The sequence below is a fragment of the Natrix helvetica genome (assembly GCF_964273705.1).
Source record: "Natrix helvetica genome assembly, chromosome: 4".
Lineage (NCBI taxonomy): Eukaryota > Metazoa > Chordata > Lepidosauria > Squamata > Natricidae > Natrix > Natrix helvetica.
In genome coordinates, this window is record NC_138550.1 from 4,225,750 (window position 1) to 4,242,488 (window position 16,739).

General features: G+C 46.8%; 1 protein-coding gene across 2 annotated transcripts in view; it reads right to left on the reverse strand.

Annotated features, from left to right (window-relative positions):
• UVRAG (UV radiation resistance associated) overlaps positions 1-16,739 on the reverse strand; it is an 82,556-nt gene that overhangs the window by 17,496 nt on the left and 48,321 nt on the right. For both annotated transcript variants that reach the window (XM_081949969.1, XM_081949970.1), the window contains exons 9-13: positions 14,393-14,477; positions 12,763-12,850; positions 11,568-11,628; positions 9,245-9,410; positions 3,306-3,384 (exon numbers count right to left, since the gene is read on the reverse strand). In XM_081949969.1, the coding sequence (XP_081806095.1) occupies positions 3,306-3,384; positions 9,245-9,410; positions 11,568-11,628; positions 12,763-12,850; positions 14,393-14,477 (479 nt within the window). The remainder of the gene's footprint in view (positions 1-3,305; positions 3,385-9,244; positions 9,411-11,567; positions 11,629-12,762; positions 12,851-14,392; positions 14,478-16,739) is intronic.

The following is a 16,739-nucleotide window of genomic DNA, read 5'->3' on the forward strand; positions in this document are numbered from 1 at the left end:
CCTCCGCTCCAGGGAAATGTTTTAATTGCGCAACGATTCTGATCCGTGTATCTCGGTCCTCTCAGTCCCGTCCTCCCCCAAGAGGGAATCTGAGAGTTAAGATGCAGGCCATCGAAAATCCAGCGTAAAGGCCGGCCAGTAACTTTCAAAAGCAGCGAAGGCAAATTACAACGGGTCCCAGGATGATGTCGCAGGAGCCGATCTGAGTCGGTCACGGGGACCGGAGGTTTATTCTTCCGAGATTTTGGGCTCGTGGCTGGAACCCATCCTCAGGGATCTTCCCTCTTCTCCAGAATATGGGCTGTTCTACCCTTTGTGTTTATATGATTCCTGGCTGTGAATAGCTTTAAGTTGTTAAGTAGGGTGTTGATGGGTGGATATTAAGTTGTCAGTTGTTGGTTCCTTGTGCTGCCACACCCTCCAGCTTCTAGGTAGATGCAGATGAATAGAATTGGAAGGGACCTTGTAGGTCATCTAGTCCACCCTACACCATTTCTGACAGATGGCTGTTCCATCTCTTTTTGATGCTTCCAGTGATGAAGGTTCCACAACTTCCGAATGCAACTTCTGTTCCATGGGTTGATTGTTCTCACTGTCAGAAAAGTCCTCCTTATTTCCAAGTTGATCTCTCCTTGATGAGTTTCCTTCCATTATTCCTTCTCTGGCATTCAGGTGTTTTGGAAAATAGCTTGACCCCCTCCTCTCTGGGGCAGCCCCTCAAATATTGGAAGACTGGTATCCTGTCTCCCCTGGTCCTTCTCTTCACTAGACTAGCCAGGCCCAGTTCCTGCAACCGTTCATCGTATGTTTTAGCCTCTAGTCCCCTCATCATCCTGCTTGCTCTTCTCTGCACTCTTTCTAGAGTCTCCACATCTTTTTTATAGTGTGTTTACCAAAACTGGGTGCAGTATTCTAGGTGTGGGGTATTTGGCTATTGTAGATTAAGGGAGGAGGGGCTCTCCTCCCACAACATTTATGAGGGTCAAAAGGCAAAAAAGGGGAAAAAACAGTAAAAACTAAGCGGTGCAAATCAACAGAGCAGGGCATTCAGAGAGTATTCAGATCACTTTTGTCAATTTTGTTATGCTGCAGCCTGATTCTACAGTTGTTAAAATTTCATTTTTCTTCTCATTAATCTACACTCAGTACAATGACAAAGTGAAAAAAACGAATGTTAGAAATGCCTGTACACTTATGAAAAAGAAAACACTTTCTGAATGCATTGCACTTGGTAGGCCGGTGGTAAATCAGCACGCGTACTGACTGGAAAGGGCCTGTTTCCCTGGCTTCAATCATTTCTCTAGCTATTTTTGCCCCTGCTCGGCCAACAATCATGGTAGCAAGCGCAAGAGCGCTTAAGACTTCTATACCACTTCACAATGCTTCTACAGCTCTCTCTTAAGTGGTTTAAGGAGTCAGCCTCTTGTCCCCAACAATCTGGGTCCTCATTTTGCCGACTTCAGAACAATGGAATTGCTGAGCCAACTGTCAGGCCTGTAGTTATGTTCCTTTTGGGATCTTTGGCCTGCCACACTTTCTATTATTTCATTATGCTGTTTCATTAGTGTAGTAGTTGGGAGGGGGGAATAGAAAGGAGTAGAATTGTGGAATGTTGTTGTTGTCATTCCTTTATAGAAGCCCAAGGTCATCTTTTGTCTCCGCACCTCTGCACCTGGGTGGAGATGCCAGCGTGGCCGAGGAAGATTGGACCATGTGATGGATTTATGGGTGTGGGGATAAGATCATGAACTTATGGAAGTTTTCAGATTCGGGATTCCACAGTTTGTGCCAACAGGTCTGTCTTATTAAATTGGAACTTTAAGGATAGCTCTGCCATGGACTCTGATTTAATTCTGCATGATATTTGGAACGCTGACATCAACCTTGAGCCTGGTGAGATTCAATCTGCCAAATTGGCGGCAGTCAGCAAAAGTAGCCTGCAGTACTACATTCTAACCACTGCGCTATAGCAGCTCTACAATCATGGTAGCTGCAAAATGGAATGCCTGTCCTCGCTCATTGCAATGTGAGATCTCCTAAATTTACTCACTCACGTCCTCACAATCTGGTGGGTACTTTCCTCCCACATAGTCACAGGGGAAATCCATATAGGGAATTGGCTAAATCAGGCTTAAAAGTTAATTCATGCTGCCAGTGGAACTAACTAACGATAGTCCTTGTTTGCCTTAACATTTCGGATCCTGGTGTTCTTAGTTCAAACCAATAATTGGTTCAAATAAAGATCAACAGGTTAAACTGAGCCTCCAGCTTCTTACTCTTGTACGGCCTTTAGCTGCCCAAGTTGGCACCAAATGAGGCCATAATAGGCAAAGAATGACTGAACATATAAATGGAGAATGCTTCTGGTACAGAAATCCCACAGCTGTGATGATAGAAAAGTACAGAAGGTCCTCATTTAACAACCACTTGTTCAGTGACCGCTCAAACTTGCGATGGCGTTCTGCGAGTGGTCCTTATGACCAATTCTCAAAGTTTCAAAGTGCCCCTACAGACGCACTGTTGTGATCTGGCTGCTCAACAATCAACCTGGATTTCTACGCACTATTGTGATTTACAATTTTTCCTGTTGGCTTCCCACAAAGTCACTGGGGAAGCAGGCAGGAAGTCAGTCGTGGGCAGGTGAGATCTTTAATGACCCGTAATGATCAGCTTAATGGGACTACCGTAACTGCTGTCGCTAAAGTGTATGGCCGTGTGATGTCATGCTTAAAACCGCATTGCTTAGCCATGGAAATTCCAATAAAGGGGAATAGCTGTAGCTCAGGGTTGAAATGAAGTGCTTTCTGAGCATGGTGGTTTTCTTGCAGACGTTTCATTACCCAAGTAGGTAACATCATCAGTTGAAGGGAGGGGGGAGGAGGAGAAGGAAGACTATGGGTCCTTGGTGCTCTCTGAGCATGGTGGTTTTCTTGCAGACGTTGCATTACCCAACTAGGTAACATCATCATGGCTAGAAGGGGTTTGAGTTTGCAGAGGAGGACGACGACTATGGCCTCCTTGGGCCTCTTTCTGAGCATGGTGGTTTTCTTGCAGACATTTCATTACCCAACTAGGCAACATCATCAGTGCTCTGATAATGATGATCAGCACTGATGAGGCTACCTAGTTTGCGTAATGAAACATCTACAAGAAAACCTCCATGCTCAGAGAGCGCACCAAGGACCCCTCCATGGAAATTCCAATCTCAATTACCGTCATTAAGCGAGGACTTCCTGTAACAGCCTCCTCCCTCTCAACCTTCGCTCTTCCAATCCAGAAGGGTAACTTGCTTAGAGCGAACATACCTGTGCAATATTTTTGTTCAGAAGGAAGACACCATAATCAAACTGTAGTTTCTCTCCTCCTTTTAGATAGAGCGGAAATCTGAAACAGAAAGAAAGGACAGTGTGAATAAATCCTAGTCATTTTTGCTGTCAACCCCTCCAATAAGGAAATCTGCAGGTGCCCACTGAAAAAGAAATGACTTTATATATGTTTGTAGGCTTCCTCCTGCAGAGGTTCCAGGTAGCAATTAAGAGTGGTCTGGCCAGCAAGACTGTGGCCTACTACAACTAGTAGAATCTCTGGTGGGATACAAGGATGTCAAACTGCCTTTGGAGGCTACGATGAGTGAGGAGGAAGAACAGCTGGGCTCTGTTCCAGATGCACGTATGCGCAGAGTAGTTAGGAGAGGAGAACAACGGAGGACAAGGAGTCGACTCTGGAAGCAAGGCACACGTGGATGCTGAATGGCCCCTCCCTGGCTGGGGAATAAATAGAAGGAGAGGGGAGTGGTGGTTGTAGGAGACAACAGTTCTGGAGATTTTGCTCATTGTGTTTCGTGCATCAAAGACTTGCCAGAACTTAATTTGCAGCCTTTCGGCTGGGAGTTCGCAATTATCACAAGGAACTGATAAGGTCTGTTGCTGTAGTTAACTCCTTGCAGGACTCTTGCTTGGACTTTTCAGTGGGTGAATGCAATTAATTCACAAGAGATAAATAAAGAGGAGAGTTTTCCGTGACAAGGAGTCTGTTTCTTGCTTCGACTAAGACTGGATCAGAACAGAGCCGTCCGCAGAGCAGAAAGGTAAAACAGATTTTAAATAGACATAAATGTAGGAAAACTCCACCATCAATTTAGGGATATAAAACAGGGGTCCCCGGCCTTTGTGGCTTGGGGACCCAGTGAGGGGGGCTGGGAGGGGAGCTGCTTGTGTATGTGCTGGCCACTCTTGCAAATCAAGCTGCTTGCGTGTCCCCATAATCCCTTACGGGGTGTAGTCTGGGCAACTGAATGGAGCTAAGTGTTTACTGGCCAGATGCCCTTCCTGTCGCCAGGGCGGAGTTATATTCAGCAGATATATTCTCAACGTGCCCAGGGAGAGAAATATCTACCTCTACCTAGGATCAAACTCACAGCCTCCTGGTTGTGAGGCGAGAGCTGCACCCCTAGGCCATCGCACCACGCTGCCCGTGTGTCATATAATGGAGCAAAATTCACTTAACAACTGTCTCACATAGCAACAGAAGTTTTGGGCTCAATTGTGGTTCGTACGCTGAGGACTACCTGAACAATAAAACGCAGCATCAGGTTCTTGGATGAACATCTCAGCTAAACTGTCCAACTCAGAATCAGAAAAGAAGCTGAAATATTGGACCGACTTCCTAACATCTTGTCTCCTCTTAAAAACGATGCATTTATTTTTGTCCAAAGAGTTTTCTCAGGCTGAAATATTAGAAACAGAACACGTGAAAGCTTAGATCACTACAGAACTATGTAGTGAAGTCACTAGAACTAAGCGGCCTCAGTTTGATGCATATGAGAATATTCTCATTTTGTGGATAACAACACCCTGTTGGCAAAAACGGTGATTTATTACACCTCAGTAGACCTTAGCTTAAAAATACAAGAAATTCTGCCAATTTTTTTTTTTTTTTTGGCTTTTTCTATTAAGCAATCAGCTAAGGATTCTTCCACAATCATTCTTCAGAGCCCTCCCAGTCATAACTGCGGGGAAAAAATAATAACATTTGGAACCAAAGAGTTTCTTTCCACCTATTCATCTTTTTGATTTTGTAACCTCTCTCCTTACACAAACACTTCCAAAACGCATTCGACCCTCAGTGCATCTCAGTGGTGGTGAAATGGTTAGAATGCAGCCTTGTAGGCAAACTCTGCCCATTGCCAGGAGTTCGATCCTGACCAGCTCAAGGTTGACTCAGACGTCTGTCCTTCCAAGGTTGGTAAAATGAGGAGCCAGATTGTTGGGGGGTGATATGCTGACTCTGTAAAACGCTTAGAGAGGGCTGTAAAGCACTGTGAAGCTGTATATAAGAAGGAAGGAAGGAAGGAAGGAAGGAAGGAAGGAAGGAAGGAAGGAAGGAAGGAAGGAAGGAAGGAAGGAAGGAAGGAAGGAAGGAAGGACTGTGGTGGCACAATGGTTAGAATACAGTATTGCAGACTAACTCTGTCCACTGCCAGGAGTTCGATCCTGACCAGCTCGAGGTTGACTCAGCCTTCCGGCCTTCCAAGGTTGGTAAAATGAGGACCCAGATTGTTGCGGGGCAATAGGATAACTCTGTAAACCGTTTAGAGAGCCGGGGTGACTCAGTGGTTAGAATGCAGTATTGCAGGCTAGTTCAGCTGACTGTTAGCTGCAGTTCAGCAGTTCAAATCTCACCAGGCTCAAGGTTGACTCAGCCTTTCCTCCTTCCAAGGTGGGTAAAATGAGGACTCAGATTGTTTAGGGCAAGAGGGTGACTCTGTAAACCACTTAGACAGGGCTGGAAAGCAGTGTGGAGTGATATATAAGTGGAAGGGAGGGAGGGAGGGAGGGAGGGAGGGAGGGAGGGAGGGAGGGAGGGAGGGAGGAAGGAAGGAAGGAAGGAAGGAAGGAAGGAAGGAAGGAAGGAAGGAAGGAAGGAAGGAAGGAAGGAAGGGAGCTATGGTGGCACAGTGGTTAGAATCCAGGAGTTAGATTCTGACCGGCTCAAGGTTGACTCAGCCTTCCGTCCTTCCAAGGTGGCTAAAATGAGAACCCAGATTGTTGGGGGCAAGAGGCTGACTCTGTAAACCGTTTAGAGGGGGCTATAAAAGCACTGGGAATGAATATATATATATATTCATTCCCAGTGCTTTTATATATTCCAATATATATCTCTGTGTGTGTGTGTGTGTGTGTGTGTGTGTGTGCAGGCGCTGAGCTCAGGGGGGTGTCTTCTTGGAGAAGAAGTACCACTAACAAAGCAAGCTACCAAAACAGCTGTTAGTCGCCTGGAATCGCGTCTGGCCAGATAGGTGGCATAAAAGTTTGATCAATCAATCAAGGGAGAAGACACTCCTGGATAAATTAAAATGGTTTTGCCATGGGATTTTTTTTAAACCAGGGGTGTCAAACTCAAGGCCCATGGGCCAGATCCGGCCCACCGGGTGCTTAAATGTGGCCTGCGGGGGCCACCCTGAAAATACCGAAGGAGCGGCCCGTGGTGTCTCTGGCAGTTAAAATGGGCAGCATGCATCCCCCTGTGCCTTGTTTTTACCCTTTATGGCAGGGGTGTCCAAACGTGGCAACTTTAAGACTTGTGGACTTCAACTCCTAGAATTCCCCAGCCAGCTCTGCTGGCTGGGGAATTCTGGGAGTTGAAGTCCACAAGTCTTAAAGTTGCCAAGTTTGGACACCCCTGCTTTATGGCCTCCTGCAGCTGTCAGCCATCTTTTCTTTTGTGTCTTTGGCCTGCCACACTTTCTATTTATTATGCATTTTCTATTGTGGGAAAATGGGAGGGGGGATTGTATGGAGTTAGATGATATGTAGCCATAACAACATTCTTTCTAGAAAGCCAAGGTCATCCTTTGTTTTTTTACCTTTGCACCTGACCGGAACTGGATGGGTGGAACTGCCAGCTTGGCAGTGGGAGATTGGACCATGGGATGGACTTGTGGGTGCGGGGGGCAAGATCTTGAACTTTCAACTGGGTGGGGAAAACCGGGAAGCTTTCAGATTCAGGTTTTCCCAGATGTGCCAACATGGCTCTCTTCATAAATTGGAATTTTGAGCAAGACTTTTGCCTTGGACTCTGATTTACTTTTGGATGCTATTTGAGAGCTGATTCGGCTCTCGAAGAAATCCAGTTTGACACCCCTGTCTTAGACCAACACTAAGCTAAGACCCCTTCAACAAAAATGAAGCCTTTAGCTCTAAATCCTTACAGACACTCAAATCGGAACAGTTACCATTCTTGACCCTTGGTCAATTGGCCTAATTATCCACCAAGATTGAGGAAGAATGGGTTTAATTTGAAGTTTACGAGAAACTGACATGTATCCTACTCGGAAGGACGCTAAGGTTAGAATGACCTAAACACCAAATCTGGATTCGCTTGCAAACCACTCTAATTCCTGATCAGTGGGGCTGATAGGTGAGTCGCTGTTTAGATTAGTGGAGAGTTTTACATGCTGGGGTTAAGTGGGCCACAGAGATGTTAGTTTTGCTCTGATATATAATACCTGAGCAGCTCCGTTGAGGTTTATAATTCTCCTCCCAAGAAAAAAAAATCGGAACTACGGTGAGAATATCGCTAGCGCGGCCAAACACACAAGAGACGTTAAAGTCTTAATTAAGGGAAGACTTGGATTGCCACTGAATTTTTTTCAATGAACTTAACCCGGATAATTTCAGACCAAGGAAGAAATTCCTTGCAAAGCACATGAAGGTTTGTTCCTCACAGTCTGAGTCTCCTTCCAGGGCTTTTTTTTTTTAATTTTTCCTTTGCAAATTCCCAAGTGGGCTTCCATGTCTTTTGAACCCTGAGGCTAGGCTTCCATCTAGTCACTCTGCCATAAAGCCCAGATTGGTGAAGGGCTGCAGTGATGGTGGTCTATCCTTCTGGAACTCTGACCATTTTCCAACCATTTGTCTGAAATGGTCTAGGGCTGGGATGGTGAACCTATGGCCCGCGTACCACAGGTGGCACGCAAAGCCATTTGTCACGGCACGCAAGGCGTTGCTCTGTCAGCTGGCCAGCGCGCATGCGTGCACTGACCAGCTGAATTCACTCTTTTTTAAAGCCATTTTTCGCCTTCCCCAGGCTCCAGAGGCTTTATAGGAGCCTGGAGAGGGAAAAAAGAGACTCCCCCCCCCCCCCGGAGGCCCTCCGGAGGCTTCAGGTGCTTCCTTGAAGCGTCAGGAGCGCAAAAAACCCAGCCCTATGGGCAAACAGGAAGTTTGGGAATGGACTTCTGGTTTGCTTGTAGGGTCGGTTTAAGCCCTCCGGAGGCTTCAGGGACGCCTTCTGAAGGTCCCCGAAGCCTCCGGTGGGCCTCGGGGGGGGGGGGGAGGGAGCTCTTTTCATCCTCCCCAGGCTCCTATAAAGACTCTGGAGCCTGGGGAGGGTGAAAAAATCATGCAAAAAATGGGGTGGAGCGCCTGTCTTGCACGCATGCACACTGGGGGGGGGGATTGCATTATGGGTGCAGCACGCCCGTGCACGACCCCCCTGCACTCCCCCCACTTATGGCACGCGTGCCAAACCCCTAATGCAATGCCCTCCCCACCACGCATATGCACACAACCCCCCACCCACCCACGCATGCGATCAGGCCTCACTGAAGCCTCTGGACTTCCGGTAGGCCCGTTGGGCTGTTTTCCGCCTTACCCAGGCTTCAGGAAAGCCTCCAGAAGCTTGGAGAGGGCGAAAAACGGCCCAATGGGCCTACCGGAAGTCCAGAGGCTTCAGTGAGGCCTGTGCGCATGGCCAGAGGGGAGCACGGGGGGGTTATGCACGTATGCGTGTGGGGGGGAGGGCATTGCAGTATGGGCGTGGGCCTCCGGTAGGCCGAAAATCAGCTGGCCAGCGTGTGCATGGCTGCTGGAGCTGACATAGGACAACGCCTCGCGTGCCCTCAGATATGGCTTCACATGCCACCTGTGGCACGCATGCCATAGGTTCATCATCACGGTCCTGTTCTATTTTATTCTATTCCATTCCATATTCTGTATTCTACTCTGTATTCCATTCTATATTCCATTCTATTCTATATTCCATTCCTTATTCTATTCTATTCCATTCCATTCTGTATTCCATTCTATATTCCATTCTATTCTATATTCCATTCCATTCCATATTCTATTTTATTCTATTCTATTCTATTTTTAAGCCAAACAAACCCCATATTATCCTTTGATTAAGTATGTGGTGTCCCCTCCTGACCCTTCAAAATGAGAGTTTTTAAAAAAATACTTACTCTCTTTCTTTCTCAGTCAGTTTGTCATTAATGTTATCTTTGATGGCCGACCGGGAGCCCTTGTGAATGATGGGATACCTGAGTGGTACTTGCAGGAAGTAGGAAATCATGGAGACCAGGTGACCCGTATAGCCCAGAGCGACGGCAATGCTCCCATCATCCTTTGCTGTGGAGAAGAGCAAACAAGAGCACACGCTGTTCAGTCCAGCTGACCAATTCAAGCTTTCAGAGCGGGCCCCACAGTGGTGCTCTCCAGATTTTTGGATTCGTTCTTAATTGAGGGGTTTAGATTATATTTGTGGGCCTTTGAATCAGAGCTGAGTCCGGTCCGACGGCCTGGACAAATCCTTGCAGTTTTCCAGGCAAGATTTTGGAAGCTGTTTGCCATTGTTTGCTTCCTAGGGCTGAGAGGAAGCGACTGGCCCAACTGTCTTTCATGCCTTGGATGGGACTAGAACTCACAGTCTCCTAGTGATCTGCCCAAAGTCACCCAGCCAGCTTACATGCCTAAGTCAGAACCAGAACTCAAAGTCTCCTAGTGATCTGCCCAAAGTCACCCAGACAGCTTACATGCCTAAGTCAGGACTAGAACTCACAGTCTCCTAGTGATCTGCCCAAAGTCACCCAGCCAGCTTACATGCCTAAGTCAGGACTAGAACTCACAGTCTCCTAGTGATCTGCCCAAAGTCACCCAGCCAGCTTACATGCCTAAGTCAGAACTAGAACTCACAGTCTCCTAGTGATCTGCCCAAAGTCACCCAGACAGCTTACATGCCTAAGTCAGGACTAGAACTCACAGTCTCCTAGTGATCTGCCCAAAGTCACCCAGCCAGCTTACGTGCCTAAGTCAGAACTAGAACTCACAGTCTTTTAGCAATTGGCTCAGTCTCCCTGCTGGCTTTCATGTCGAAGGTGGGACTAGAACTCACAGTCTCCTAGTGATCAATCCAAGGTCACCTAGCCCGCTTTCATGCCTAAAGTGGGATTAGAAGTCATAGGCTCCTAGTGATCCTCCCAGCTGGCTTTCAGGACTAGAACTCCCAGTCTCCTTGCTTTCTAGTCCAATGCATTCATCACTACCAGTTTAATTGAGGTATGGATACCAAAACAGAGTGCTTCAATAAGAGAAAGAATTTGAGCTGGATAAAAGGATTGCAAATGGCAATTTCCATGCCCTGCACTGCTTTAAAATTCACTCAAAGTTAGCCCTTTCGTGTAGCACCTTTCCCCAAATACCTCTTGTCCAGGGAAAGCATCCTTCATGGCCAAAACAGCATTCCCCCACCTGGCCACATCCCCCACTAGCTCACAATCTCCTTCATCTTCCTTGGAACTCCCCATTCCTTCTCTTCCTTTTTCTACCTTTCCTTTCCCCCCCCAGAAACTCAGGTTTATGGAAGACAGAAGGATGTTAGTGGAGGAACTAACTTATCGTCTATGCGTCTGAGTTTTCTGTATAGAAAAAAAAAACATTTTATGGGGCAAATCTTAAAAGACATTACAATTTTTACTTGTATAAATTTGTGTCAAGGTTTTTTTGGTGACAAGAGGCAACACAGGAAACCTTAAGAAAAGAGATATTTGATTAAAAAAATACGATTTAAGGCAAGAGGGAAGGGATGGGGGAAAAAACTATTTTGTTAGTTCAAAGACCTTTGATTTTATGGATTAACTTTATCCTCTGGGGTTCAAACCTGTGTTTTCCATAGCCTCGTTCCTTTAATTCTTTCCCTCTCCAAAATAAAAAAAGATGAAAGCAACTCTCCCTCAATGCAATCTGATTTCATTTTCCTCCCCAAAATGTTTAACCATACTGTGGGACAATTGAAGAGTTTGTAAAAATATTAACAGCCTCACAGGCGCTATCAAATAGCAGCCTTAAAAAAAAGTATCCAGCTGTTGAGGAATATCAAGATGGTTTCTTTTCCCTCAGTTTTATCCTCTCCTTTTGCTCAAGTCCAATTCATAAAGCATGCGACATAATGCTAAGATCGTGCAGTTGTTTTGCAGGGTTTTTTTTCGCGATTTGGGCACTATGGCTTTAAAAACAGGAGTAAAATGCCTCAAGAATACTGTTCCAGGACTGAATCTACTCCAAGCTTCACAATTTTCTAGTGCGGCATTTCACAATTGTGGCAAGAGGTGACTGAAGAGGTGTGGACTTCAATGCCCAGAATTCCCCAGCCAGCAATATTTTTTTTGTCTCAACAGCAACAAAAACAAGAACAACACAGTTTTAACAGAAACTGGGGGGGGGGGGGGGGTTGGCCTATTCCGTTGCACAACATGAGATCACAAAACGAGCAGATAAATGCCCAGTTACCTTGGAAGTTTTCAGAATTGGGTAGCTTCACTCCACAAATAAAATAATGTTCTTGGTCGTTCTGTGGATTGAATGGCACAAAGTGAAATCAGGGCCATGTTGATAAACTCCCGATTCTGACAGCAAGCTGGCACACATACTGTACATATTAATATATATACATACATGTATGTATGTAAAAGGCTTCCCCTGTCCAGCCAAGGGACCCAGCATTGTCCGAAGAAGCACACAGAAGGCTGTGACCTTCCCCACCAAAGTGGTACCTATTTATCTACTTGCCTTTACATGCTTTCCAACTGCTAGGTGGGCAGGAGCTGGAGCAAGGGACGGGAGCTCACTATATGTATCTCCTCACCCACTCACCCACCCGACCTCCCATCCCATCCCATCCATCCATCCATCATCCATCCATCCATCCATCCATCCATCCATCCATCCCATCCCATCCCATCCCATCCCATCCATCCACCCACCCACCCACCCACCCATCCATCCATCTAAAATTTATACGCTGCCCCTTCCACTTTAGATAGTACCTGACTGCGAAGTGTTAGCTGATTCCTTCCCGCCGCCTCAAATATTTCAATATATACAATGGGAGAAACTACAGGCAGTCCTCAACTTACAACTATTCATTTAGTGACCATTCGTACAATGGCACTGAAAAAAGTGACCGTTTTTCACACTTGCGGTATTCCCCACAGTTAGTCATCCAAATTTTGAATGATTGGCACTTGGCTCATATTTATGACGGTCGCAGTGTCCCGGGGTCATCTGATCCTCTCAATTTGGCAAGCCGGATTCACTTAACAACCAGACTACTAATTTATCAACCGCAGTGATTCATTTAACCACCGTGGGGCAAAACACAGTTAACAAATGTCTCCCTTAGCCATGGAAATTGTGGACTCAAATGTGGATGTAATTTGAGGACTACCTGTACTGGCCTCTCCCAGCCCTATCACCCCTCTGAATTTAAGACCCCAGGAATTGAACCTGGAAATATAGGGATGCAAAATCTTACGTTCCCACACATGAGCGCTAGGTTGCTTTGAGCTAAGGTCATTTTTTTCGTTCATCATGGATAGTTAATGTTTAGGATAACTGAGGTTCAGATTTTCCTCCAGCATAAAAGCCAGACACTTAATTAGACTCCTGAAACTGCCCTTCCTTCTTAGAAAAACCCGTCACTCACCGTATCAATAGGATAAATGCAGGAAAGTTCTGAGAGCAATTGCCTACGCCTGATGGTCAGCTGAGCATTGGTCTTCAAGAACTGCTCTCTGGGGAAGGAGACAGAAACCGGTCAGACGTGCAATGACGACTTCCTGAAAGAGCTGTCAACACCCGCATTCTCTGAGAAATTGTTATTTCTGCCCCATTGAGAGAGGGGCCCTACTCTTAATTTTCAATATCCAGTGTGGCTGGCTGAAAATGGCCAACTTTAAGGATACATTTCCTGTGTAATGCGCTGACATGGACATTAGGGGAGGGGAAATGATGTCTTGGGAAGTTTTAACCTAGGACAGTGATGGCACTGAGTGCCCAAACCAGAACATGCATGAATGAGTGCACATGCGTGCACCAGCCATCTGGCCTTTGGGTTTCCGGCATGCGTATGCGTGCCGGCCAGCTGGTCTTCGCGTGCCCAGAGCCTCGGAAACCCAAAGACTAGCTGGCTGGTGCGCGCATGCTTGTTTTCGGGCTGTTTCTGGCCGTTTTCCAGGCCAAAAATACGGCCAAAAAAACAGCTGCAAACCTGTTTTTTTGGCTGTTTTTCGGGCCGCTTTCAACGTTGTTCTCCATGAAGACCAGCTGTCCAGTGTGCATGTGAGCATCGGAAATTATAAGAGTAGCTGGCCACAGTGCGCTTGCCCACAGAGAGGGCTCGGCATGCCATAGGTTCGCCATCAGGGCATTAGACAAATAAACATTGGTAGTCACTGAATTTTGTCAGCTGCAGGAATTAAGAGTTCAGCAAAATGATGGACACCTGATTCTCACAGCGCCTAGTAAGTTTATCTAACTAACTTTATCTCTCTAACCATCTCCTCCTCTGCCCTCCCCTTCTCCTTTTCCCTTCCCTCTTTCCCAGCAGCAGAACCTTTTCCAAGGAGTCGTCTCTTCCCCCTTAAGTGGCAAAAGTACCATATTTTCCAGAGTATAAGGTTTTGAAGAAGCAAGGTTTTTGAAGAGGCAATTTTTTTTAAAAAAAGTTGTTGCACTCTGCAAACCTCCCCAAAAGCGCCTGTTTTTTGTGAAAGTGGGCCGTTTCCCCCCCCCCCCCAAAAAAAGGCATGAATAGCCTTTAGGGGGCTTGCAGAGTGTTCGGGGGGAGGGTGGCAAAACGAGCAGAAAACGGCCTGTTTTTTAGGAAAACGGGCCCATTTTTTGTAAAAAAAAAAAAAGAGCATGGATAGCCTTTAGGAAGCTTATAGAGTGCTCCTGGGGGCTGGAGGGAGGGGGAAATTGAGCAAAAACAATTTTTTGCTCATTTCTGCCTTCCTCAGCACCCAGGAGCACTCTATAAGCTTCCTAAAGGCTATGCACAGCCACTTTGGTGAAGGGGACGAGGTTTCGTGAGGCAAAAAATGCTGTATTCAGTGTATAAGATGCACCCAGATTTTCAGCCTCTTTTTTGAGGGAAAACGGTGTGTCTTATACTCCAAAAAATATGGTATTTGAGTTTCAGCTTCAGTACCTAAAGCTCTTCCCCCCCAAAAAAACAGTTAAGTTTGGTTTTCATTTAGGATATATGTTTGTTAGTATACGAACAAGCAAAATAAACGCAAATCTCTCTGCCCCGATTTAAGAGTGCTTTTTACCTCTTGGCAGTGCATTCTTTCCTTAATTCTTGCAGAGGTTCCTTATCTAAGAGGAGCTTTGAATATTCTTCTTCGAACACTTTTCCTACCAAAATCGTTTGAGGAAGAAGAAAATAGCTGAGGTTACTCTTCAGTTGTAAAGACTGGCAATTAAGCAACACTGTTTAATTAGTTAAACCATTGGTAATATGCAAGATCATTCTACGGCATTATCTAGTGCCAAATCTCCGATCCTATTCTGCCATAACCCTTTGTCCTGACCTAGGCTGCCCAAGAGCATGAATCAAAATCCTTGTCCCGACGAAACCCCTTTTATTAATTTAATTGTGAATTCTGCTCCTTCACATCAAGCAAAGTATTTCAAGGGAGGCTTTACAGTCACAGACCTTCTCTGGCTTGGAGAGCTGCAAAACTTGGCAAGAAGTCTCGGAGAGTCACGAACCAATGAAGCGAATTGTCTCCTGCAAACTCCACTCCCCATTCGCTCCTCTTTGATTTTCTCTGGGAGGGACCATTCATCGTCCACCTGTGGCCTTACTCCCAAGTCGACCCCTGCTCTTTGGCTGTTCCCTTCCTCTGGCAACTCTGCGCATGCGCCCACTGGGAACAGGCTCCAGCTGTTCCTCTGCCTCACTGATCTCCGACTCTGAAGGTAGCTGATAACTGTCAGACAGCCTTGGCCCTCTCTCTGCCTCCGACACAAAGCCCTCATCAGAGCCTTCCCCAGACTCCAGGACTGGCCCATCTTCCTCCCCAACCCTCCTCACTGTCCGAATCTCCTGACAGCTCTTCTGGTGGGCCACAATACTACCTAATCTCACATATGCACAAATGTTTTGTCGCATTTTTTTCGCATGCTTTCCTGCAGCTTCCATGGTCCTTTTCCCAATGGGCCACAGACCAATACTAGTCTGTAGACCAAAGATTAGGGACCCCTGTGTTAAGGCCTGTTTCCCTGGATGTATTAACATCCATAGTAAAGTATTTATTTTGTAGTGTTTTCATTGCTTTGTTTCTGAGAAGTCCTTGGTGCTCTCTGAGCTTGGTTGTTTTTTTGCAGACGTTTCATTAGTCTACCCCTAACACTGATGAACTGATGATGTTCCCTAATCGGGTAATGAAATGTCTTCAAGTGAACACCAAGGACCCCTTTGTTCCAACCCTGAGCTACAATTATTTTCTTGTTATTTATGCTTGGTTTTGGGCTTGTTGAGATGGGGTGCCTATAGAAATCAACTACATAAATCCATTCGAGAAGATAAGAGACAGCTTAGCAACGTTGTTGAGCAAGGATTTGAACCTCAAGATCTAGTACAGGGGTGGCGAACACGCGGCTCTCGAGCCGCATGCGGCTCCCGGCCAAAATGAATGAGGCTCTTTGCCTCTTATCATTATTTTGTATACTGTGGCTCGGATCACGCGCTCCCTTTCGGAAGCTGGGGAGGTCCTTTGCAGGCAGCTAGAACGGGCCGCCTGCAAAGGACTTCCCCAGACTTGCTTTGAGGAGCACGGGGCGACTGAGGCTAGTTGTGAAGCCCCAAAGCCCCCACCGCCACCGGAAGAACTGCTGCCACCTCCTCCTCCTCCTCCTCTAACAGGCAGCACTGCCGGATTTGCCACCCGGCGCTGCGGCTGAGATGAAGCCGCCAAAGCTCCAGCCGGCATCTACGCGCGTGGCAGCGGCGCCTCCCCTCCGCTCGGAGCAGCTGAGCTCAGTCAGCGCTGGGTTACCCCTGCCCCCTCCTCCTCCTCCGCCGTGCTTTTGAGGAGCCATGAGGCTGCAGGAGCCAGTAGGAAGGCGGGGGGGGGGGAGCAGGGGAAAAAAAGCCTCATGGCTCCTCAAAAGCACGGAGGAGGGGGAGGGGGCAGAGGTAACCCAGCGCTGAGCTCAGGAGCAAATCTGGTGATTCTGTTGGAGGAGGAGGAGGAGGAGGTAGCAGCAGTTATTCTGGTGGCAACTCGTACTCGTCGGCATCTTCAGCAGAAGCCCTGCCCACAATGAAGAAAGCAAAGATGGAGCAGATCCACGCAGATGACGTCGCTGCAACATGACTGGAGGAGGAATTCTGGGAGTTGAAGTCCACAAGTGTTAAAGCTGTCAGGTTTGAAGACCTCTGCATTTTTTTTCTAGGGGTGGAAGGGTCTTGTAACTTGACTGCTTTAAGACTTCCATGCTTCAAATGCCAGAGTTCCTGAGCCAACAGGACTGGAGGAGAAATTCTGGGAGTTGAAGTCCACAAATCTTAAAGCTGTCAGGTTTGAAGACCCCTGGGGTTTTTTTTCCCTAAAGGGTTAGGGGTGCAAGGGTCTTGTAACTTGACAGCTTTAAGAGTTGCGTGCTTCAAAT